General features: G+C 49.3%; 1 protein-coding gene across 1 annotated transcript; it reads right to left on the bottom strand.

Annotated features, from left to right (window-relative positions):
• Positions 1-6,553: 6,553 nt before the first annotated feature.
• LOC311285616 (trace amine-associated receptor 13c-like) lies at positions 6,554-7,621 on the bottom strand (the record flags this gene model as incomplete). Its single annotated transcript, XM_084401343.1, has 1 exon — positions 6,554-7,621. The coding sequence occupies one exon, from the start codon at positions 7,619-7,621 to the stop codon at positions 6,554-6,556; it is 1,068 nt and encodes a 355-aa protein (XP_084257469.1).
• Positions 7,622-24,483: the final 16,862 nt, after the last annotated feature.

Below are 24,483 nucleotides of genomic sequence, written 5' to 3' on the forward strand. Positions count from 1 at the left end.
AACATGCAGATATGTTTTCGCTTCGGAGCCGAGAACTTCTCCACTCCACGCAAGCCAAAAATCCTGAGTTATTCTTCTCAATCCCTTCGAGACAAGCGAACTCTCCGGTGTTGGTGTGACGGCGATTTCAGCGAGTGCACACACTACCCTGCTGATCTGGTCAGTGATCTGACAGATAGTGTGATTTCTCCCTGTTCGCTTCAACATCCGCAGAGTTTTTCCTCTCACAAAAAGAGCATTGCACGTGGCACGTCTTTTTAAAGATGCCTCGCCCGTGCACTTCTGGTTGTGGTCGCGATGTATTTTCTCCTGATGGGCACAATCTCTGCTTAGCGTGTTTGGGCGTTGATCACGCTAAAGCAGCGTTTGTGGATGACTCATGTTCTCACTGCGGGAACATGACCATCTCCATGCTGCGGTCGAGACTCAATGAGCTCACCAGAGCGAGAGTCCAGTGCGCAGAGTCCACCTGATCCAGTGCGCTCGCGGCTGGATGATTGGTTTTTGGGAGCGGCCGCTGACACTCGTCGCCGCCCAACCCCAATACCATTCTTCCCGGAAGTGCATGAGGAAGTCACGCGGTCCTGGAAGGCCCCCATGTCTTCCCGTGATCGTTCGTCGGCTTTCTCCGCCTTTCCTCCCCTCGATAAGGCTGATGCTTGTGGGTACACTGGAATTCCCCCGGTCGAACGTTCTGTCGCGATGCAGCTGTGTCCGACAAGCGCTTCATCGCGTGGTGATCCTAAGCACCCATCCAAAGCCTGTAGATTTTCGTCTACTATGGTGGCGAAGTCTTACAGAGCGGCGGGACAGGCAGCTGCCTCTTTGCATGCCATGGCCATCTTGCAGGTCTACCAGGCCAAGATGCTCCGTGACATGCACGAGGGTAGGACAGACCCAAGGCTCTTCGATGAGCTGCGCGCCGCCACCGACCTCGCTCTCCGAGCGACGAAGGTGACCGCGCGCTCCCTGGGTCTGGTGATGTCCACAGCTGTGGTCCAGGAGCGACATCTCTGGCTGAACCTGGCCGATATGCGTGAGCCTGAGCGGACTCGTCTGCTCGATGCTCCCATATCCCAGGCCGGCCTTTTCGGCGGTGCCGTCGAGGACTTTGCCCAGCAGTTCTCGACCGCCCAGAAGCAGACTGAGGCGATCAAGCACATTCTGCCCCGACGCTCCGCTGCTGCTCAGCCGTCGGCACAGAATCCTCAGCCTGCTCGCCACCGAGGGCGCCCTCCCGCACGGCCCCAGCAGCAGCCTTCATCTGGGCCGCGTCGTGGAGGAAGCCGCAGGAAGGCGCCACAGCCCTCTCCGGCCCCGCGGCCCGCTAAACGCCAGGCCAAGCGGCGCCCCTGAGACGGGCTGCTCAGGATTGGCGCTCAATTCTGTTCAGGAGCTGGTAGCAGGGCCACTCCTTCCCCCGGTGGAGGGCCGGGGGAGAATCTTTTGTTCTCCACTCCCCGCTGCTCGTCCAACGACGAGCAGTACCCTAATGTGGTTAAAGACAGAATTGAATCCCCCAATCCTGAGCCGACAGAGTCCGAGGGCCGCAGTGCGCACCACCCTCGGGTCCCGCCACTACCGCCCTCCTCTGTCCCAGAGGTGCGGGATGACAGCACGCGCCGCCCACAGGCCACGCTCCTCTCATCCCCCTCTGTCGCCAGACCCCTGCCAGAGCACGCCCCCGTGGGACGCGCGCCCTCCCCTGGCCTCCTCTGGCAGGACGCGATTAATGACCGTGCCCCCGCACAGGGCCGCTATGCCACCCTCGCCGGTGCCGGTCATTCCGCCTCGCTGCCCCACCGACGGTACGTCTGTGGTTCGTATGACCCCGCTGGTGCACTTTCTGGAGGCCTGGCTAGAGCTTCCCAGACTGTCCCGCTGGGTCGCGAGAACCATCAGATTCGGCTACGCGATTCAGTTCGCGATATCTCCTCCCCGCTTCAGGGGAGTCCGCTTCACTATGCCCCTGTCATGAGAGCGGAGGTCGCCACCCTACTGGCCAAGGGTGCGATCGAGATTGTCCCTCCAGCCGAGATGAAGTCCGGCTTCTACAGCCCTTACTTCATTGTACCCAAGAAGTCCGGTGGGTTACGGCCAATCCTCGACCTGTGCGTCTTGAACAGCTCCCTTCACAGGCTGCCGTTCAAGATGCTAACGGCCAAACACATCCTCCAGTGTGTGCGGCCGCAGGATTGGTTTGCAGCGAAGGACGCCTACTTCCATGTCTCCATTTTACCTCGACACAGACCGTTTCTTCGGTTTGCTTTCGAGGGGCGGGCATACCAGTATGCGGTTCTCCCTTTCGGGCTAGCCCTATCTCCTCGCGTCTTTACGAAGGTCGTCGAGGCAGCCCTTGTTCCCCTCCGGGAACACGGGGTTCGCATCCTGAACTATCTCGACGACTGGCTGATCCTAGCTCACTCTCAAGACCAGGTTTGCGAACACAGGGACCTAGTGCTCCGGCACCTAGCTCGTCTGGGCCTTCGGGTCAACTGGGAGAAGAGCAAACTCTGCCCCGCGCAGAGGATCTCTTTTCTCGGTATGGAGATCGACTCGGTCGCCATGTGCGCGCAGCTTACGAGCGAGCGCGCGCAGTCACTGCTGACTTGTCTTCGTCAGTTCGAGGGCAAGAGTGCGGTTCCACTGAAACTTTTTCAGAGGCTCCTGGGGCATATGGCATCCGCAGCCGCAGTAACGCCGCTGGGATTGCTTCATATGAGACCGCTTCAGCTTTGGCTTCGCGATCGAGTCCCGAGGTGGGCATGGCTACACGGCACGCTCAGAGTCCCAGTGACTCCAGCCTGCCATCAGACCTTCACCCCGTGGACGAACCTCAAGTTTCTACGGGCCGGAGTGCTCCTAGAACGAGTTTCCCGGCATGTTGTTGTATCAACAGATGCCTCCACCACGGGCTGGGGCGCCATGTGCAATGGACATGCTGCCGCGGGCTCCTGGACAGGACCCCAGCGCCTTTGGCATGTCAATTGCCTCGAGTTGCTGGCTGTGCGTCTCGCCCTGCACCGCTTCCATGCGCTGCTCAAGGGTCAGCACGTACTAGTCCGATCAGACAATACCGCGACAGTAGCATACATCAACCGTCAAGGTGGTCTACGCTCCCGCCGTATGTCGCAACTCGCCCGCCACCTCCTGATATGGAGTCAGAAGCATCTGAGGTCGCTGAACCAGGCAGCCGACGAACTGTTTCGGCTTCGGCCTCTTGCTGGAGAATGGAGACTCCATCCCCAGTCGGTCCAGCTGATTTGGGATCAGTTCGGGGACGCACAGGTAGACCTGTTTGCCTCCCACGACTCGTCCCATTGCGACCTGTATTATTCCCTGACCGAGGGCACGCTCGGCACGGATGCACTGGTGCACAGCTGGCCGCGGGGCCTACGCAAGTATGCGTTTCCCCCAGTGAGCCTTCTTGCGCAGACTTTGCGCAAGATCAGGGAGGACGAGGAGCAGGTCATTTTGGTTGCCCCGTATTGGCACAACCGGACCTGGTTCTCCGAACTAGTACTCCTCGCGACAGCACCTCCCTGGCCAATTCCTCTGAGGAAGGACCTCCTTTCTCAGGGACAGGGCACCCTTTGGCACCCTCGTCCCGATCTTTGGAACCTCCACGTGTGGCTCCTGGATGGGACGAGGCAGGTTTGAGTACCCTACCACCAGCGGTGGTGGCTACCATCACTTCCGCTAGAGCATCGTCCACCAGACATGCCTATGCGTTGAAGTGGAACCTCTTCGTCAACTGATGTTCTTCAAAACATCAAGAACCCACGAAATGCCCGATCAGTGTCGTGCTTTCCTTCCTGCAAGAAGGGTTGGAGCGAAGGCTGTCTCCCTCCACCCTGAAAGTGTATGTTGCCGCCATTGCCGCACATCACGTCGCAGTTGATGGTAAGTCTCTGGGAAAGCACGACCTGATCATCAGGTTCCTGAGGGGAGCGAGGAGACTGAATCCTCCTCGTCCTCCCCTCGTACCCTCTTGGGACCTCTCAGTGGTCTTGACTGCCCTGCAGAGTGCTCCCTTTGAGCCTCTGCAATCAGTGGAGCTTAAGTTCCTCTCAATGAAGACAGCGCTCCTGGTTGCATTGGCCTCCATCAAGAGGGTAGGGGACCTGCAGGCATTTTTGGTTGACGAAGCGTGCCTGGAATTCGGGCCGGCTAACTCTCACGTGATCCTGAGACCCCGGCCTGGATATGTGCCCAAGGTTCCTACCACACCCTTTCGAGACCAGGTAGTGAACCTGCAAGTGCTGCCCTTGGAGGAGGCAGACCCAGCCTTGGCACTGCTCTGTCCAGTACGCGCCCTTCGTGCTTACGTAGACAGAACGCAGTGTTTCAGGACCTCAGACCAGCTCTTTGTCTGTTATGGTGGGAAGCTGAAGGGAAAGGCTCTCTCAAAGCAAAGGTTATCTCACTGGATAGTGGATACCATTGCTTTGGCATACCAGCAGCAAGGTCGTCAATGCCCCCTTGGTGTGAAAGCCCACTCCACTCGTAGTGTGGCTTCCTCTTGGGCTCTAGCGCATGACGCCTCGCTAACAGACATTTGTAGAGCTGCAGGCTGGGCGACACCCAACACATTCGCGAGATTCTATAATCTCCGAGTAGAGCCAGTTTCTTCCCATGTACTCGCTTCAACCAGCCGGTACTAGATTCTGCTCAGGTGTCTTCGCTTGCTCGCCATTCCTCTTCACGGACGGGATACGTGCGATTATCTTCTCAGGTGAGTCTGATAAGCTCTGAGTTTCCTCCAGCACTGGTTACGTCAACGCCTGAGTTATGCCAATCTGCCATAACGCAGCTTTTGCGCTTGACTAGGTGCCTCCATGTGCATGGTCCCCCCTCTGGGCGACCCCCACATGTGTATTCCACTGTAAGTCTCTTTTGAGCGCGTGTCTTTCCCTTTGCAAGCCACCTTGCCACCCCTGGGGTTTAAATATTCCACCTGCGGCTGGACACCCCAGTGATACCCCATATGCATCCCTCTGGCATATGTGTCTCTCAAGTCCCCCCCTTTATGGTTGGGCGTAATTGCATATTTCTCCTGAGATATGCTTCCCAGTGTACCTTGGTATTCCTGTGTTAGGTAGGACTCCTTCGTTCGTGCTAGTCTCACAACAGGGAGCTCAGACTTACGCAGGGCACTGGATGACAGCCGAGGTGGCGTGATTAGACTGGAACCCCAATCGTCGTCATCCGACGTAACTCGGAGTGACCACGAAAGGGAACGTCTCGGTTACGTTACGTCTTCCTGCCACTTCCGCTGTATCGCTGAAAAACGCCTGGGTCCAGTCTCGACTCCTCAGCGAAGACATATCTGCATGTTGCCAGCGTACTTCCTTATATACCCCCTGCGGTGGGCGGAGATACGCTATGCAAATTCCGCAGACCCATGGCATTTCATTGCCATTGGCTCGTTTTATATACTCGAAGGTGATAGGCTTTCTAAGCGACACCCCAATCGTCGTCATCCGACGTAACGTCTCCGAACGAGGGTTACATCCGTAACCGAGACGTTATGCTTGCATCAGTTCACCCATGATTTGACAAGTACCTTGTTACAATGATCCTTTAAATTCACTCTATTCAGATGATAATGCTAGCTGCATTTAGACTCCCACCCCCATCTTCAGCTACAACTTAGCTGATGGATGTCAGTGATTCTAGGCTAGTGATGTAATCTTGTTTTTTACCTCTTCTGTGTATTGTCATTTGTATTAAGCCATTTTTTCTGTCTTACAATTGTGTGCAACTATCAAATATGTGAACTACTGTAGCTGTTTTATTTTAGCAGATGGGTAAAATATTGCTGATCTCCTCGCCTTGTCCAGGCATGGCTTTATCATGCTTCATTCAGTTTGACCCAGAACAAAATTGTACAAACAAACATAACTGTTGCCATGTATAAATAAACTATTGATGAAAGTTGGCCTGATTGAGTTAATTTCAAACAGAATTTGAGCTAATAGCAAGATATTTTAATAAGCATAAAAATCCACAGTACACACAATTATTACACATAACTATTTTGTATTTCTGCATTTAACTACTGTATGACATAAGTTTATATAAGTACTATCAACATTTCTAGTATATCGTCCACATCTTGGGTTTACGTTTTCAATTTTCTCAAATTTCACAAATAGGATTGCCCGTAAAGGATACATGTCATGCTGCCTTGGAACATAAAAAAAAGATACTAGGCAGTATCTGACAACGTCAGTCATCATTCACTTTCATTTCATCCTTTTGTTGTTGTTGTTGTTGTTGTTGTTGTTTTCATACAATGAAATTGAAATGTGACAGAGGCAATCAATGTGCCTGACATCTCCCTCAGTGTTTAAAAACAGATTTGGAACAACCTGAGGTTGAGTAAATGATTATAATTTTTTTAATGTTTGGTTGAACTCTCTCTTCATTATTAGGTTAATGTTGATCACTAAATTGTATCTGTCATTCTCGCACCTGAACACCTAAATACATATGACACATTCTGTAATAGCGGTATTTGTGTATTTGTTCACCCCCCTCCTCCCTTCAATCATGAATGACAATCTGTAAAAATATCCATCAGAGAGGATGCTGGCTGAAATATTCGAAGAGTTAAGATGTGTTTAACTGATATTTTAAACCAGCGGTAAAATAAAGCATAGACAATAGGATTCAGACCTGAGTTTATATGAAAGGTCCATACTAGTAATGTCATTGTAGTGGATGTAATTGTTGTGGTTTTTGTTAGAGAACAGATATAGAATGGAATCCAGCAAAGCAGATAAGCCGTCACAATGATTCCTAATGTCAGAGCAGCTTTACTCTCAGATTTCCTCCTAACTGAAACTTCCATTACACATTTTACACCATTCATTTGAGAGTTAATAACCTTCACTTGCTGATGTGCAACATAAAATATCCTCAAATATGCAGTGATTATGACAGTACATGGAAATAAGAAGGAAAATATCAAATCAGTGAATCTCCAAGCAGGAGTAATCAAAACAATACACTGGCCGTAACACATTGTTTTGTCTGAGATGTTAAAATATCCATTACTAATTACATATAAAATATTGTAAACTGAACAGCAAAACCAGCAGAGACAGATGCTTATTAAGGTTTTAGTTATTGTTATTTTCTGTGGGTACAGTAAAGAGTAACACACAGCCACATAACGATCAACAGCAATTAAAACTAAATTACTAAGAGATATAGAAAGGAGCAACCTAACGATAATTACAAACAGTCCACAGTAAGTGTCTCCAAAGTACCAACATGTCTCAATTTGCTTGATGCCCTCTACGGGTATCACAATAAGTCCAATAAGCAGGTCGGCCACAGCCAGAGAGAGAATAAGCAGGTTGGTTGGAGTGTGAAGCTTCTTGAAGTGAGAGATTGAGATGATCACCAGCAGGTTCAGAAACACAGTCCATGCTGACAGCAATAATACAAAAATGTAAATGATATTATGTTCAAAACTGGAGCGTTTCCCCTTGATACATGATGAGTTGATGGCAGGAAAGCAGTATTGAGTCACATGATTCTCTGTCTCATAGGCCATGAGTGAGTCTCCTCCTGTTAGGAGTTTGTTCTGCTGTCCTTTCTGTCCTTTCATTTATACAGTGTCTAGCTCAGGCTGGCCCACCCATTTTCACCCACTCTGATACTGCATAATGAAATAATTATTTTATTCTCCCAACTTTTGATATGATAAATACACACAACTGTAAATAGAAACTAAGCTTTACTCTTTTTTGAAGCATAATTCAAATCAGAATAACCCTTATTCTTGTGCGCATCAAATAATTATTTCATAATTATTAATAATTAGAGATGCACTGGTCAACCGGCCATCAATTGGATCCGGATATTTTTTGCTCTAAACACATGATCGCAAATGACTCGGTTACTATTGAACCTCAGTTCCCTGAGAAGAGGGAACGAGTATTGCGTAAGTAGCGTACGCTATGGGAAAACTCCTTTTTTGAGATAACTTTCCTTTTCGAAATCACACCCATACTCACGCTGGTTTGGTACCAGCCAGCTGCTTTGTTCAAGCACCGTCAAGTTTGCCATTCTCCTTCCAATCGCCTGAGCGGTTGATTTTTGTGGCCCGCAGAGCCAGGTCTGTGGCGCTGCGTAGGTCCCTGAAAGCTTCCGGTTCATGTCCAGACTTGTCCATCGAGTGGAGAAGTTTGGCCTGAAAAACTTGGAGGACAGCCATGGTGTGAAGCACCGAAGCAGCTTGGCCAGCGGAGGCGTATTCTCGGCCAGCGAGGGCTGAAGTGGTGCGGCAAGGCTTAGACGGATCCCATAGCAGTGGGCGGGCATAGATGTGCGGCCACCGCTTCTTTGAGGGGAGGAATCGCCTCGTATCCTTTTTCCGCAGCGCCGTCCACAGTCGAGAGCGCTGAGAAGATGGAAGGCTTTCGGCGAGCCGAATGTGGTGCTTTCCACGACTTCGTTAGCTCGCTGTGCACTTCTGGAAAGAAGGGGGCAGGCCTCTGCTGAGGGGCCTGTTGGCACCCCTGCAGAAACCATTCATCTAACCTGCTGCGCGTCGGCTTCTTGGGCGAAGACCACTCGAGCCCGAGGTCTTCAACGGCCTTAGTTAGCAAACGGAGGAGCTCTGCATCTAGCCTGGTTCTCACGTCACACGCGCTGGCTTGTGTTGAGGGTGCGGGGCCGGACACGGAGCTCGCCCACTCGTCGCATTCAGATGCAGCAATAGAAAGACTGTCATCCCTCAGTAACCCTAATTTATGGAGTGTGTAGCTTTTCATTTCTTAAACATCCATGGCCATATACCAGGATGACAATGTCAAGATTCATCAAGCTCTAATTGTGAAAGAATGGTTTGGAGGGAGAATGAAGAGTCACTTTCACACATGAATTGACACCTGAGTCCAGACCTTAAATTCACTGAAAGTCTTTGGGAAGTTTAGTAATTGGTGATGGATACATTTGTATGTGTCATTCCTGCACCTGAGCACAGGAACACGTCGTGATGAAATGCCTGCTGCAATATCTGTATGTGTCAATTTTCAGGGATTGATTTTAGAGAAGTATCTCCAAGTTTAAAAAACAAACAAAAACAAATCTCCAAAGTACCAACACATCTCCACCTGCTTGACAGCTCTGACATGCAAGACAATAGTATTCAAACATTTAACATATCAATGTGAATGTACAGTATTTGCATTGGATATAAAATATCAAAACAAGTGACATCTGCAAAAAGAATTGGTTGTATGAAGCCAAATATTTTTGTCAAATGTTTTGTTTGAAAACTATTTATCTTTCTTTAAAACGAACACCTCTTCTTGATATTTTGTTTAAACTCTTACATTTAGTTGCTGTGGCAAGTGTGTCCAAATGCAAATTTGGGTTACTGTATTATCATTGCATTTATAAGCCCCCAAACCACTTTGTCTGTGTGCACCTGGCCACTGACCTGTCATTCAGACAGTGACTTTGCATCTTTGTTAGTTTGACCAATTCATTTTCTAACTTCAGACAGAAACTAATCATCTAAGGAAATATACACTTTTGTGGCTATTTAGTATTTCACATTGGTAAATAATCCTTTGGGCCCTGTTAACACCTGTTCTGTATTCAGAGTTCTGCTGCTGTGACAATCCTCCAGTGATCTGTTCATTAAGGGTGCGAAGCAAACATAGGCAAACAAACACAATACGCAATACACTGATGTTGCATTGTGCTCAGAGGTCTGTGAGTTTGTTTGACAACAAAAATGAGACACATGAATTCAGAAAATTCTGCTTTTATGTGATGCTATAACAATGATTACATGTGTCAGTATAAAGTAGGAACATTGACGTATTGGCCAGTAAAACAAGTTTACTTAGTATATTACTGTATTACAGAATTATTAAAGATGTTTACCATTTGAAAATTCCCAAAATGTGCCACAGCCATTGACACACATGAAGTCATGGCTTCTGTAGGTGCATCAATGGACATGATCTCATTATATAGATTAACCACTGTAATTGCACACATTTATAGGGCCCTATCTTGCACCCAGCGCAATTGACTTTGTACACCGATGCATGTATCATTCCTATTTTGCACCCGCGCACAGCGGACATTTCCCTCCACAGACGCACGTCGGTAAACTAGGAAATACACTTGTTATTTTAACGATCTGAAACGCAAGTATCAAGCGCGAAACACAAGTAACTTTGTGGGCAGGTCTTGGGAGCTGTTGCTATTATACCGGCGGGATAAATGACTCTTGCGCCCGACGCAAATCTAAAATGGGTTGGTCTGAAGTAGCTTCATTATTCACAGGTGTGGTTTGGGCGTAACGTGAAATAAACCAATCAGAGTGTCATCTCACATTCCCTTTAAGAGCAGGCACGCTTGTTCTATAGCGCATTCCTATTATAACGACCGACGTTCTCGTCAGGGCCGTAAAACACAGAGAAGTGACGTTGGGGATGGAGAAACACACCCAAATTAACTTCGGTTAAACAGGCGTATGATAATTTGGGTAAATGTGTAAGCTAGATGTATACTTTTATAATAAACTGTCTATCTATCTATCTATCTATCTATCTATCTATCTATCGTAATAATGTATGATTTGCAAAAATGAAAACTGCTGCTTCTGTGTAGATGAGAGAATCGAAGTGTATGCACGTTGTGCACATGCTACATTGATTATGGCCAAGCATAATATATTTTTTTTGCTATCAGTGTGAAAACATTTTCTCTACAAAAAAAAAAAAAAAAAGTGTTTCTCTCAAAACGCTTTTCTTTGCTCTCGATGCAATTTCTTGCTCTCGTGTCAGGATTTTGCTTTCGCTGTGAAAATTGTGTCATGGGCGGGGCCACGTTCCTATTGGCCAGTCGGGTGAGCATCATCTTGTCTTGGGAGTCGAACTGAATCATTACACCATTGTTCGGTTCACCGGCATAGATGCCGCCTCTGCCTTAGTTGAAGCCATTCAGTGAGATTTGAAACGGAAACAGAAGTAAAACAAATATTCAAGGATGTGCATTACATTCAGTTGAATAATAAATACAAATTTAACTTTATGCTTTTAAACTGAAGTTTACTAAACTGTTTGCTGAAATAACCACAACATTAACAAGAGCACTGAAATAAAAATGCACTGTTTAGGCTGTCAGTCAGATTCGCGTGAAACCCAACAAACACAGAACGTTGGTATAACGTACCCAACCTTCTAACAACGTTTTAACAACATGGCCAGATTGCTATAACTATGTTGGGTGGTGAAGGTTGTTACAGCGTTGTCACAATGTTGACATTGAACCACCATTCAGGGCCATTGCTTAAAGGTCCCGTTCTTCGTGATCCCATGTTTCAAACTTTAGTTAGTGTGTAATGTTGTTGTTAGAGTATAAATAATATCTGTAAAATTATAAAGCTCAAAGTTCAATGCCAAGCGAGATATTTTATTTAACAGAAGTCGACTACATCGAACGCCCAGTTTGGACTACATCCCTCTACTTCCTTCTTTAATGACGTCACTAGAACCGTGTTTTGACTAACCTCCGCGCACAGGAATACAGGCGTATTGATGGCGAAATGTCAACAGGCGTGGTTGATGTTTATCTATAATCGGATACTGCAAAAGTTTAATTCGAAGTTGTTAGTTTGCTCTGTCCATTTCACCACGGACTGTTTTTCTAACCTGGGATAATATCAAGCAGGCTTCTCTCAGCGTTTCAAACTGACGAAGGGGGCAATTTCAACTATATTCCAGCAAGCGGTAAGTAGTGATTTACTATGGAAGTAGCGATCAACTTCACATCGTTTCTCTTAGTATGATGAAAATAATCTTACTTAAACTGTGATTAATATACAGAAAGCGATCAAAGAACAATCCCTTTCCAATCGCCCAAGCTGTCAATCACACAGCGCGAGTTTATCTGGACACTTGCCAAGACTCGTTATGAAATCAATGACGCTATTACACTGCACAACGAAGCTCTTACTGTATTTATATACCTCATGTTTGCATTGGTGAAATCATTAGTGAGAGTGCAGAAACTGCGTTGCAATGATAAGATCTTTTTTCACGCGATCAACAGGCTGTCATCTGCTCAGTGCTCATCACTGCAACCTTTTATGTAATGGGAATAGATCTAAATACTTAAAAAACTTCTCACGATTCGTTAATCCCGATAGCTGTAATAGTAAAAACGTATAATAGCTGTAATAGTAAAAGTTTTCCAGATAGTTCCACGTGTAATGCCAGGTATTTCATATGCAAGCATGTCAGCCAATCACAGCAGAGGGCGTTTACGCTGAAGTCTCTCAGCAGACACGCCCCTTCAAACAGAGCGTTCAAATCAGGGGATGAAATCAGGCTAGGAAAAATGCCTTTTATTTCTAAATTATTACAATTTTTGATCTAAAAAACATACTAACATTATAAGGGCACCCCAGGAAACATTCTAAAATAATAAAATAATCCATGCAATGGGACCTTTAAGGTAGTGCCAAGGGTGTCTGGACAACCACTGGACGAAATGTACTCGTCACTGCTCTGAAGCGCAAAAGTCAGCCTTTTCAACCGACCGTTGGGCTGTCTCATTCTTCATCAAGCAATGATACGCGAGTATTGCTTTAATTTACCTCAGCTAAATAAGATACTTAATTATTCAAACACAAACTACAACTTCCTTGTCTAATGTGACATTTATTTGTTCTGTCTAACTGAAGGGACAGAATAACCTTTGCTGATTACAGTACCAGACAGTGTATGCTAACGTTAGCTATATTTCGTTTAGTACTAATAATTAGATATCCTTTAATCCTTACTGTTAGGAAAAGTGTTGAACATCTTCTGGTCAGGTATGAAAAATATTTTAACTTTATGGCAAAAAATTTTAACGTTAAGACATAATGAAGCCAAAATGACTTTAATGATGAGTAACTTAATTGACATCTCAGCACTCTTTGAACAGTGTGAATTAACACCTGTTTATTTTTCCCTTCTGTGCATTATAATAAAGGCTTTGTGAAACTGCACAGCTTTTCCAGTTTTTTAAAATGACATAATCCTTCCTATACCAACTACAAACACATTTTCTATCACGTATGCCTATAAAAGACAAGAGCCCATCAGATTATGGGCAGATGCAACACGTGTAGCCCCAACCCCCCCTGCAGGCTGCAGCCAGGTCCTTCTCAATCATGACGAAAAATATTTGTTGACAACCTTTTTTTCCATTACTAAGACGAGACGTCATTAAATTATAACTGTGACTATATCAACATGCAATATCATTGACTAAAAAAGACAAGACTAAAATGTAGTTGTAATGTAAAATGTAAAATAAAAGCATTACTAAAACCTCTCTTTGTTTTTGTATTACAGTCTGTTTAACAAGCCACTATGTTCATGCGCGTCCTGTGAGACATGTAGCGCTAGGGCTTGTATTTACATTTACATTTAATAATTTAGCAGACGCATTTATCCAAAGCAACTTACAAATGAGTATAACAATAGAAGCAATCAGACAACCAAGAAGGCAACAGTAAGTGCTGTAACAAGTCTCAGTTAGTCTAACACAGTACACATAGCTAGTTTTTTTTTTTTTTGTGTGCAATTTTCCACCGGACAAAATTGCGATTGTTAACTCATGATTTCTGTTCTGTCTGTGCGCACCAATCTTGCACTTCTATCTACTCCTCAAACAGACCACCTAGAGACTTCGGGTTTTCGGCATTATGTTAAGGAAGGTCTAATCTCGGGAACGCACAAAAAAAATCCAGGAAAAGATTTACTATCTCTTAGTGTTGTGATCCCATGACGTCAGAAAATTGCGCTAAAACACTCACTGAGTTTTTATTACTTGTTTTATTTTTAAATCAGAAAAACAAAACAAATTGTTAATTGTTAAAAGTTAATTGTACAGAGATGTCATGCGTTCGTGTAGGGTTTGAGTTTCTCGTGTGTAGATCTGTTATCCGAAGTTATTTTTCCGCACACCAGCATCAGTTGTGAGCTTCAGCTTTGAGCTTTGTGAGGAATTCAGCACAGGTTCTGGCGTACGCACGGTTTTGTAAGTCTGAGGCTGCGTTCAAAACCGCATACTTCCCTACTATATAGTAGGGGGAAAGCATAGGTGAGCGAAAGAGTATGTACGAATCCTTAGTATCCATAAAAGAGTAGGCGAGAATTACCTGGGTGACGTACTAATTCTCTCGAGATTCGGATGTACGTATACTTATAGTGCGTTCGAATATGCCTACTTACCTACTATATAGTAGGAGAAAACAGTACGTGAAAGGAGTAGTATGTTCGAAACATCAGTATTCACAAAAGAGTAGGCGAGAAGTTCCCGGATGTCTTTGTCACGGAGTGACAAATGAGGGCGGAACTAAAGTTCGCCGCAATTGTGTCCCCTCCGGTACAATAATAAGGAAACACTACCCCTCCGTGTAAGTGTATATCTGTTGCCCTGCCAACCGGGATGAGGAAATTGACACCAGGTGTGAGCAATTAATTTGGAGCCATGACAAAGCCATGTGGGCATTGAGAAGGATATAAAAAGCCAGTGAAGAGAGACTGTGGTGTGGTTCTCTCCCGTGAGAAGTCGTTCTATTTGAGTGTTGCAGAGAGGAATTGCGGGGTGCAAAGGGAAGTGCTGCTGGAGGGGACTTGAGGAGTGTGGAAGAGTTGTGAAAACACACCGTTTGCCTGGAAGGGAGAGAGATAAGTAATCGACCATCGTATCTCGTACCTGCATGTTTCAACACTGAATTTGAGGTGGATTGGAGTGCTTTGATTGTGCTACCTAAATGTCACTGAGTGAATTATACTGATTCATGTTTGATCTCTTGCCCTCTTCCCCCGTGTTGGAACGGTGATGTGAATCCGTCTATGTTTGTGGAGGAAAACCCTGAAACATCTTTTCCCCAACATTGGAGCTCGTTGCTTGTGGCACGGAGACCCCTGGGTGAGTGCTGGCCTTATCTGCACTTATTGAAGTGGATTGCAGTGCTTAAATTGACGTTTCCCCCCTCACGTTGCATGTTTGGAGGGAAATTGCCGTGTGTGTGTGGAAGATTTATTTTCTCTTGCCGTGCACTCCCCACGTGCCATGCTGGTCTACTGTCAGTAATTGGAGCTTAATAATTCGATCGGTCCCATCTGTTGAGGACTAGAAGGAATAGCATCTGTGAGTCAAACTAACCTCTCTGTTTTGAAGTAGTGATTCTGACTGTCTTAGAAGAAGCTCTGTCCAGCCTGTGGACTTAAGTTCGCTACTTGCCTGTCAACCCACCTGTATGGTGAGAAGGTTTGCCCCCCCCCCCTTGCAACACACGTGAGACTGCACACTCTATCTGCAATCGTGATTTTGTTTGTCTTAGCAGGAGCTCCGCTCAGCCTGTTGACTTTGAGTCTGCTGCAGCCCTAAGCCCACCTGTACGGTGTGAAGTTATCTGTCCCCTGCAACACACGTGAGAACTGTATACTGCTGTTGAAGTTGATTCTGTCTGTCCTAGAGAAGCTCACCTCAGCCTGCGACTTGAGTCTGCTACAACCCCAAGTCCATTCTGCATGGTGCGAAGTCATCTGTCCCCTGCAACACACGTGAGAATTGTATACTGCTGTTGAAGTTGATTCTGTCTGTTCTAGAGAAGCTCCACTCAGCCCGCGACTTGAACCTGCTACAACCCCAAGTCCATCTGCATGGTGTGAAGTTATCTGTCCCCTGCAACACACGTGAGAACTGTATACTGCTGTTGAAGTTGATTCTGTCTGTCCTAGAGAAGTTCACCTCAGCCTGCGACTTGAGTCTGCTACAACCCCAAGTCCATTCTGCATGGTGCGAAGTCATCTGTCCCCTGCAACCCACGTGAGAATTGTATACCGCTGTTGAAGTTGATTCTGTCTGTTCTAGAGAAGCTCCACTCAGCCTGCGACTTGAATCTGCTATAGCCCCCGGTCCATCTGCATGGTGTGAAGTTATCTGTCCCCTGCAACACACGAGAAGCTCCGCTCGGCCTGCACTTTGAGTCTGCTATAGCCCCCGGCCCATCTGCATGGTGTGGAGTCACCCGTCCCCGGCAACACACCCCTAGAGTTCCAACTGTCTACTCACCTGTGGAAACTCACCTGTCTGTCGTCGGTCCCTGTGAACCCTGCATCAGTGTGGGAAGAGGAACAGCCCGACCGTCTACTCACCTGTGGAAACTCACCTGTCTGTCGTCGGTCCCTGTGAACCCTGCATCAGTGTGGGAAGAGGAACAGCCCGACCGTCTACTCACCTGTGGAAACTCACCTGTCCGTCGTAGGTCCCGGCGGACCCTGCATCAGTGTGGGAAGAGGAACAGCCCGACTGTCTGCTCACCTGTGGAAACTCACCTGTCTGTCGTGGGTCCCTGCGGACCCCGCATCAGTGCGGGAAGAGGAACAGCCCCGACCGCATACACACCCGTGGAAATCCATCGATCCATCTCAGGCCATTGCGAACCTTGTATCGGCGTGGGAGTGGGCCCCGGAGACTGCCGCATTGCCTCGATTCCGGGGAAGAAGAGGAAAGGAAGATTTTAGCTTAGGTTATTCAAATTACTTTTAACTTTAATAAAAAGAACTGTTATTCCCTTGAATTCTGTTTCCGTCTCGTCTCTGACACGCTCCTCAGGGTGGTCCTGGTTCAGGGGTGGGCGCAGTCCGGCTTGGCCCATCCCGACCTGTGACAGATTTGGCGTAAGTCGGCAGGATACCACCTTGAGTTGAGCGATCAGAGTGAGATGGCTGAAGAAGAGCCAGTAGCGCGGCAACCGGCAATGCCGATTTTTATGGGAGCCCCGTGGGCCCAGAAGTACGGAGGCCCTGGATCAGAAGTGAGTTTGTCATGTTGGAAAGCGCAGGTTGAGTACTTAGCCGGACTTCAAGGTCTGAGTGCCCCCCAGAAAGTACAGTTTGTTTTAAATTCCTTGGAAGGAGAAGCAAGAAGAGAGGTACAGGCAGCGCCGGAAGCAAATCGAACGACGGTCCAAGCAATCTTTGAATTTCTCACGGGGCAATATGGAGACACCACCCCGGTAGCTGTCCTGCGAACGCAGTTTTTCAATTGTAGACAAGGGCCTCGACAAAATGTCCGTGCATTCACACTACAGTTGAGGGAACAGTTCTCCCGTTTGAAAGGAAGACAGGATCACGGTCTGGGTGATGAGGAAGTCCTGTTGAGAGATCAGTTTCTATTAGGATTACGAGAAGGCCCTGTGCGTCAGAGTCTGCGGGTCCAACTACGACGAGAACCCGACCTCACTTTTGAAGAGCTGCGTGGAGAAGCTTTAGCCCTTGAACGTGACCATGCTGCGAGCGTAGACCCTCCCAGTTGTCTGGCTACCAACGCCACTAGTGTTCCACCGCCCCCTGCTACATCGGACTGGAAACAGGCCCTTCGGGAGGAGCTGAAGAAGGACGTACGTGAGCAACTGTCCGAACTGTCTAAGTCCCTCGTGGCAGAACTTCGCCGGGAACATCCCCGTTCATTGCCTCCGCCACGGGAGCGGGCGTATTCCGATGGGGGCCATCTCCCAGAACGCCGTCCACGTCGGCCTTTGGGGCCTCGATTCCAGTGGGATGAACAGGGTCGTCCTCTCTGCAATAACTGTGGAGAACCGGGTCATTATTTCCGTCAGTGCTCCTCCAGACGGGCATCGCAGGGGGGTTTTTAGAGCGTCCGGCCACTGTGGGTCAAGTGGTCGGGACCCCCTTGTTAGACCCTCAGCTTCCCACACTCCCCAACGAACACCTGGTGGGCCGTTGCCCGGTTGTGGCGATTCAGGTCAACGGCCAGGAAGTACAATGCCTCCTGGACACCGGGTCGCAAGTAACCTTGTTTGCGGAGAGCCTGACTCATGAGTTATTTGGTGCCCAGGGTCGGTCGACGGCCGAAGCCCCCTGGTTGACCCTGCGTGGGGCAAATGGACTTGACATACCATACGTTGGATATTTGGTGATGGATCTGGAGATACACGGGGTTGTGGTACCCCAGAAGGGAGTAGTGGTGGTGCGAGATGGCTGTCTGGGGTCTCATCGGGCCCTACTGGGCATGAACGTGATCTCTGAGTGTTGGGAGGAACTGTTCCGGGGCAGACCAGTGCGAGCTGCCTCGTCATCGGATGGCCAGGAGTGGGATCGGGTGAGAGCCGACTGTCGCCGGGTTTGCCTGGCCGAGCAGCAGGGCGAACGGGAGAGTACTGGGAGAGTGGCCTGCCGTTATGCCTTGTCCGTTCCCGCTCGAAGTGAAGCCGTGGTCTGGGCCAGGGTGCCCTCTCGGCTTTATAGCCCCCAGGAGTGGGTTTTGGTGGAGCCCTACCCGGATGGCCCCAAGGTGGAAGTTGCTCGGGGGCTGGCGTCCGCAAGGAGAGGCCGAGTCTCAGTTAGAGTCCGAAACACAAATTCTTTCCCGATCCATCTATACCGCCACCAACGCCTGGCCCGAGTTACCTCGGTGAAGCCCCATCAAATTCGAGAACAGGGAGAAGTGGAATTCTGTCGAGTAAGTCCAACAGTGGTAGAGGTGGCCCTGGCACAAACGGGTCGACACGTGGAAGAGGTTGGAGGAAGACTGCCGACACACCTGGAAGGAGAGTCGTTACGTGGAGAGGGATTGAAAGAGGACCAAGTCCAACAACTCCAATGTTTCTTGACGAAATGGCAACATTTGTTCTCTACCCACGACGAGGACTACGGCCGTACGGATGCAGTTAAGCACCAGATCCCGACCGGAGAGGCCACACCCAGCAGGGAGCGTTATCGACCTGTGCCTCCGACCCTGTATTCAGAGTTTCGCACCCTCCTGCGGGGGATGTTGGATAAGGGAATTATCCGGGAGAGCAGCAGTCCTTGGGCCGCGCCGATAGTACTGGTACGGAAGAAAAATGGTTCTTGGAGGTTCTGTGTGGACTACCGGCGGCTCAACCAGGTGACCAAGAGGGATGCTTTCCCATTGCCCCGAGTAGAAGATTCTCTCACCAGCCTTACCCAAGCAGCTTGGTATTCGACACTCGATCTGGCCAGCGGATACTGGCAAGTCCAAGTGGATGAGCGGGACAGGGAGAAGACTGCGTTCACTACCCCCTTTGGGTTATATGAGTGGGACCGGATGCCCTTTGGCCTCTGCAACGCCCCAGCCACCTTCCAACGGCTCATGCAGCGTTGCCTGGGCGGCCAACTAATGGAAACCACGCTTGTCTACCTCGACGACGTGATCGTCTATTCTCCGGATTTCGGGTCCCATCTCCAACACCTGGAACAGGTCTTTCTCTCCCTGGAGAGGTATGGGCTGAAACTCCAGCCGAATAAATGTCAGCTTTTCCGAAAGGAGGTAAAATTCTTGGGCCACATTGTGAGTGCTGGAGGGATTTCTGTCGATCCGGAGAAGGTGGTGGCTGTGCAGGGGTGGGCCACCCCTAAGACGGTACGGCAGGTTAGATCCTTCCTGGGCTTCGTCGGATATTATAGGCGATTCATTAAAGACTTCTCCAGAATCGCCAAGCCGATCAATCAGCTGCTGGGAGGTACGGGACGAGTTCGGGGTCGAGGGTCGCCATCGATCCAGTGGGATCCGGCGTGTGAGGAGGCCTTTCAGAGGCTCAAACAGGAGTTATTACAGGCCCCGATTTTGGCTTATGCCGACTTCACACAGCCTTTCATCCTGTACACAGATGCCAGTAACCTGGGTTTAGGAGCTGTCCTGGCTCAGAAGCAACAAGGAAAGGAGAGGGTAATCGCTTATGCGAGCCGAAGCCTGCACCCCACCGAGAGAAACGACGCCAATTACAGTTCCTTTAAACTCGAGCTGCTGGCAATGAAGTGGGCGGTGAGTGAAAAATTTAAAGATTACCTGTGGGGAGCCAGGGTGCAAGTGGTTACGGACAATAATCCGCTCGTACATCTGCAGACCGCCAAGCTGGGGGCGGTAGAACAGAGATGGGTTGCACAACTGGCGAACTTCGATTACCAGCTCCAGTACCGGCCAGGGAGGGAACACACCAACGCCGATGTCCTATCTAGGTTGCCAGAGGAAGGATCATCGGGCCCGGTATTGGCTCAGGAAGCAGGACATGACGAAGGACTAATGGTGGGGATTGTGGAGGCACCCGGCCAGCCCTTGGAAGAACCCCCGGGTAGTTGGGGATGGGACCCGCAGCGCTGGAGGGTATGGCAGGACGAGGACGAGGATCTGCTGGTGGTCCGAACTTGGCTGAGGCGGAAGGCATGGCCCGCCGGTGCGGAATGCCGAGCTCAGACCCGAACAGTGCGAGGACTGTTGGGCCAGAGAGAGAGACTCTACTTGAAGGAAGGGGTGATTTGCAGGGCCCTCCAGGATCCCAAGTGGGGCGACAGGGTCTGTCAGGTGGTGGTCCCCGAGGGACGCTGGCCAGCGTTGTTGGAAGCCTATCACACCAGGATGGGGCATCAAGGGCAGGAGAGGACGACGGCCTTACTACGGCGACACTTCTATTGGCCCGGGATGGAGGGCACGACGAGAGCCTATTTACAGAAGTGCCCACGCTGTATACTGTTTAAGACCAGGAAAGAGGTACGGGCTCCGCTGGTTCCAATTCAGGCCAAGGCACCCTTGCACATTGTCGCTATGGACTATCTGACCCTGGGTCGGCCGGTGGACCGGATCCAGTATATCCTTGTGGTTACGGACCTGTTCACGAAGTACGCTTGGGCCGTTCCGACCCTAGATCAGACTGCCATTACCACCGCCAACGCCCTGTGGAAGTACGTGATCCAGCCGTTCGGGTGTCCCGAAGTACTCCATTCTGATCAGGGGCCTAACTTTGAGTCCAGGGTGATCCACGAGCTGTGCCAGCTGTATGGAGGGAAGAAGACCCATACGACCCCTTATCACCCCCAAGGGAACGGGGGTTGTGAGAGATTTAACCAGACGCTGCTGAGCCTGCTGGGGACCCTGGAGGAGGACCAGCAGGGCCATTGGGCCGACAGACTTCCGGCATTAGTTCAGGCATACAACAATAGCGTACACAGTACTACGGGCTACGCCCCAACTTACCTGATGTTTGGAAGGCATGTGAGGCTTCCAACTGATTTGCTCTTGGGGACCATGGCGGCGGAAGAAGGGAGCAGTCTGACCGATTGGGTGACCAGGCACCACCAGCGCCTTCAGTCGGCTTATGAGCAGGTCTCGGATCAGATCAATCGGGCTGCAGCGAAGAACAAAAGGCTATACGACCGGACGGCTCGGGAAGCACCGCTACTACCAGGGGAGAGAGTATTGGTAAGGGACAACCGTCGCCAGGGGAAGGGCAAATTAAGCGACCGGTGGGAGTCACAGCCCTATGTAGTCCAGCGGCAACCACACCCAGACCAGCCGGTTTATGCCATCCGTCCCGAAGGGAGAGCCGGTCCAGAGCGGGTGTTGCATCGCAACCTGATTCGCCCCTGTCCGAACTATCCGACTCCTGCTGCCGAAAAGCCCCCCGGTGAAACAGCATGGATGCCCCAGTTGGTAGGATGGGCGGTGGTCCCGAGGGGACTAGGCATAGAGCCACGGCCCGAAGAGCCTATTTCTCCACCCAGGCGGCCCCAGCGGGAGAACCGAGGTCGGCCCCCAGCTAGATATGGAGAATGGGTGTCTGGCTCCCGTTCTCGGGACTAGAACGTTTTGGCGGGGGAGTATGTCACGGAGTGACAAATGAGGGCGGAACTAAAGTTCGCCGCAATTGTGTCCCCTCCGGTACAATAATAAGGAAACACTACCCCTCCGTGTAAGTGTATATCTGTTGCCCTGCCAACCGGGATGAGGAAATTGACACCAGGTGTGAGCAATTAATTTGGAGCCATGACAAAGCCATGTGGGCATTGAGAAGGATATAAAAAGCCAGTGAAGAGAGACTGTGGTGTGGTTCTCTCCCGTGAGAAGTCGTTCTATTTGAGTGTTGCAGAGAGGAATTGCGGGGTGCAAAGGGAAGTGCTGCTGGAGGGGACTTGAGGAGTGTGGAAGAGTTGTGAAAACACACCGTTTGCCTGGAAGGGAGAGAGATAAGTAATCGACCATCGTATCTCGTACCTGCATGTTTCAACACTGAATTTGAGGTGGATTGGAGTGCTTTGATTGTGCTACCTAAATGTCACTGAGTGAATTATACTGATTCATGTTCGATCTCTTGCCCTCTTCCCCCGTGTTGGAACGGTGATGTGAATCCGTCTATGTTTGTGGAGGAAAACCCTGAAACATCTTTTCCCCAACATTGGAGCTCGTTGCTTGTGGCACGGAGACCCCTGGGTGAGTGCTGGCCTTATCTGCACTTATTGAAGTGGATTGCAGTGCTTAAATTGACGTTTCCCCCCTCACGTTGCATGTTTGGAGGGAAATTGCCGTGTGTGTGTGGAAGATTTATTTTCTCTTGCCGTGCACTCCCCACGTGCCATGCTGGTCTACTGTCAGTAATTGGAGCTTAATAATTCGATCGGTCCCATCTGTTGAGGACTAGAAGGAATAGCATCTGTGAGTCAAACTAACCTCTCTGTTTTGAAGTAGTGATTCTGACTGTCTTAGAAGAAGCTCTGTCCAGCCTGTGGACTTAAGTTCGCTACTTGCCTGTCAACCCACCTGTATGGTGAGAAGGTTTGCCCCCCCCCCCCTTGCAACACACGTGAGACTGCACACTCTATCTGCAATCGTGATTTTGTTTGTCTTAGCAGGAGCTCCGCTCAGCCTGTTGACTTTGAGTCTGCTGCAGCCCTAAGCCCACCTGTACGGTGTGAAGTTATCTGTCCCCTGCAACACACGTGAGAACTGTATACTGCTGTTGAAGTTGATTCTGTCTGTCCTAGAGAAGCTCACCTCAGCCTGCGACTTGAGTCTGCTACAACCCCAAGTCCATTCTGCATGGTGCGAAGTCATCTGTCCCCTGCAACACACGTGAGAATTGTATACTGCTGTTGAAGTTGATTCTGTCTGTTCTAGAGAAGCTCCACTCAGCCCGCGACTTGAACCTGCTACAACCCCAAGTCCATCTGCATGGTGTGAAGTTATCTGTCCCCTGCAACACACGTGAGAACTGTATACTGCTGTTGAAGTTGATTCTGTCTGTCCTAGAGAAGTTCACCTCAGCCTGCGACTTGAGTCTGCTACAACCCCAAGTCCATTCTGCATGGTGCGAAGTCATCTGTCCCCTGCAACCCACGTGAGAATTGTATACCGCTGTTGAAGTTGATTCTGTCTGTTCTAGAGAAGCTCCACTCAGCCTGCGACTTGAATCTGCTATAGCCCCCGGTCCATCTGCATGGTGTGAAGTTATCTGTCCCCTGCAACACACGAGAAGCTCCGCTCGGCCTGCACTTTGAGTCTGCTATAGCCCCCGGCCCATCTGCATGGTGTGGAGTCACCCGTCCCCGGCAACACACCCCTAGAGTTCCAACTGTCTACTCACCTGTGGAAACTCACCTGTCTGTCGTCGGTCCCTGTGAACCCTGCATCAGTGTGGGAAGAGGAACAGCCCGACCGTCTACTCACCTGTGGAAACTCACCTGTCTGTCGTCGGTCCCTGTGAACCCTGCATCAGTGTGGGAAGAGGAACAGCCCGACCGTCTACTCACCTGTGGAAACTCACCTGTCCGTCGTAGGTCCCGGCGGACCCTGCATCAGTGTGGGAAGAGGAACAGCCCGACTGTCTGCTCACCTGTGGAAACTCACCTGTCTGTCGTGGGTCCCTGCGGACCCCGCATCAGTGCGGGAAGAGGAACAGCCCCGACCGCATACACACCCGTGGAAATCCATCGATCCATCTCAGGCCATTGCGAACCTTGTATCGGCGTGGGAGTGGGCCCCGGAGACTGCCGCATTGCCTCGATTCCGGGGAAGAAGAGGAAAGGAAGATTTTAGCTTAGGTTATTCAAATTACTTTTAACTTTAATAAAAAGAACTGTTATTCCCTTGAATTCTGTTTCCGTCTCGTCTCTGACACGCTCCTCAGGGTGGTCCTGGTTCAGGGGTGGGCGCAGTCCGGCTTGGCCCATCCCGACCTGTGACATCTTACTGCTTCCGCCCAGATTTTCGAGTGCTCAACCACTGGATACTTTTCTATCCCAGGAGGCCACGTGAGAGGATACGTCATAATAGAACATTACGGAGATCAGCGTGCTGATCAGGGTGCTTTCAAATGTGAGTAAACACGGTTCTTTATGCTAAAATCGCATGTTGAACTATTGTAGAGTAAACTGTTGAATTGTTGAAGGTGTAAAGGAGTTAGACCGTATAGTATAGTTGTGATTTTGCTGTAAAAACACGTTTTATTATGTATAGCTATCAGGGGAGCTTTACATCTCCAAAGTGGATTTACATAAACCATATACATCTTAAAGACGCTCATTTTAAATGTCTATTTACATCTGACAGGAAAATCTTCTATAAGTATTGCAGATGAGCACATCACTACATGAAATAGACATCTGAGTGATGAATGTGTGATACTGC

This window comes from Rutilus rutilus (assembly GCF_951802725.1).
Source record: "Rutilus rutilus genome assembly, chromosome: 25".
NCBI lineage: Eukaryota > Metazoa > Chordata > Actinopteri > Cypriniformes > Leuciscidae > Rutilus > Rutilus rutilus.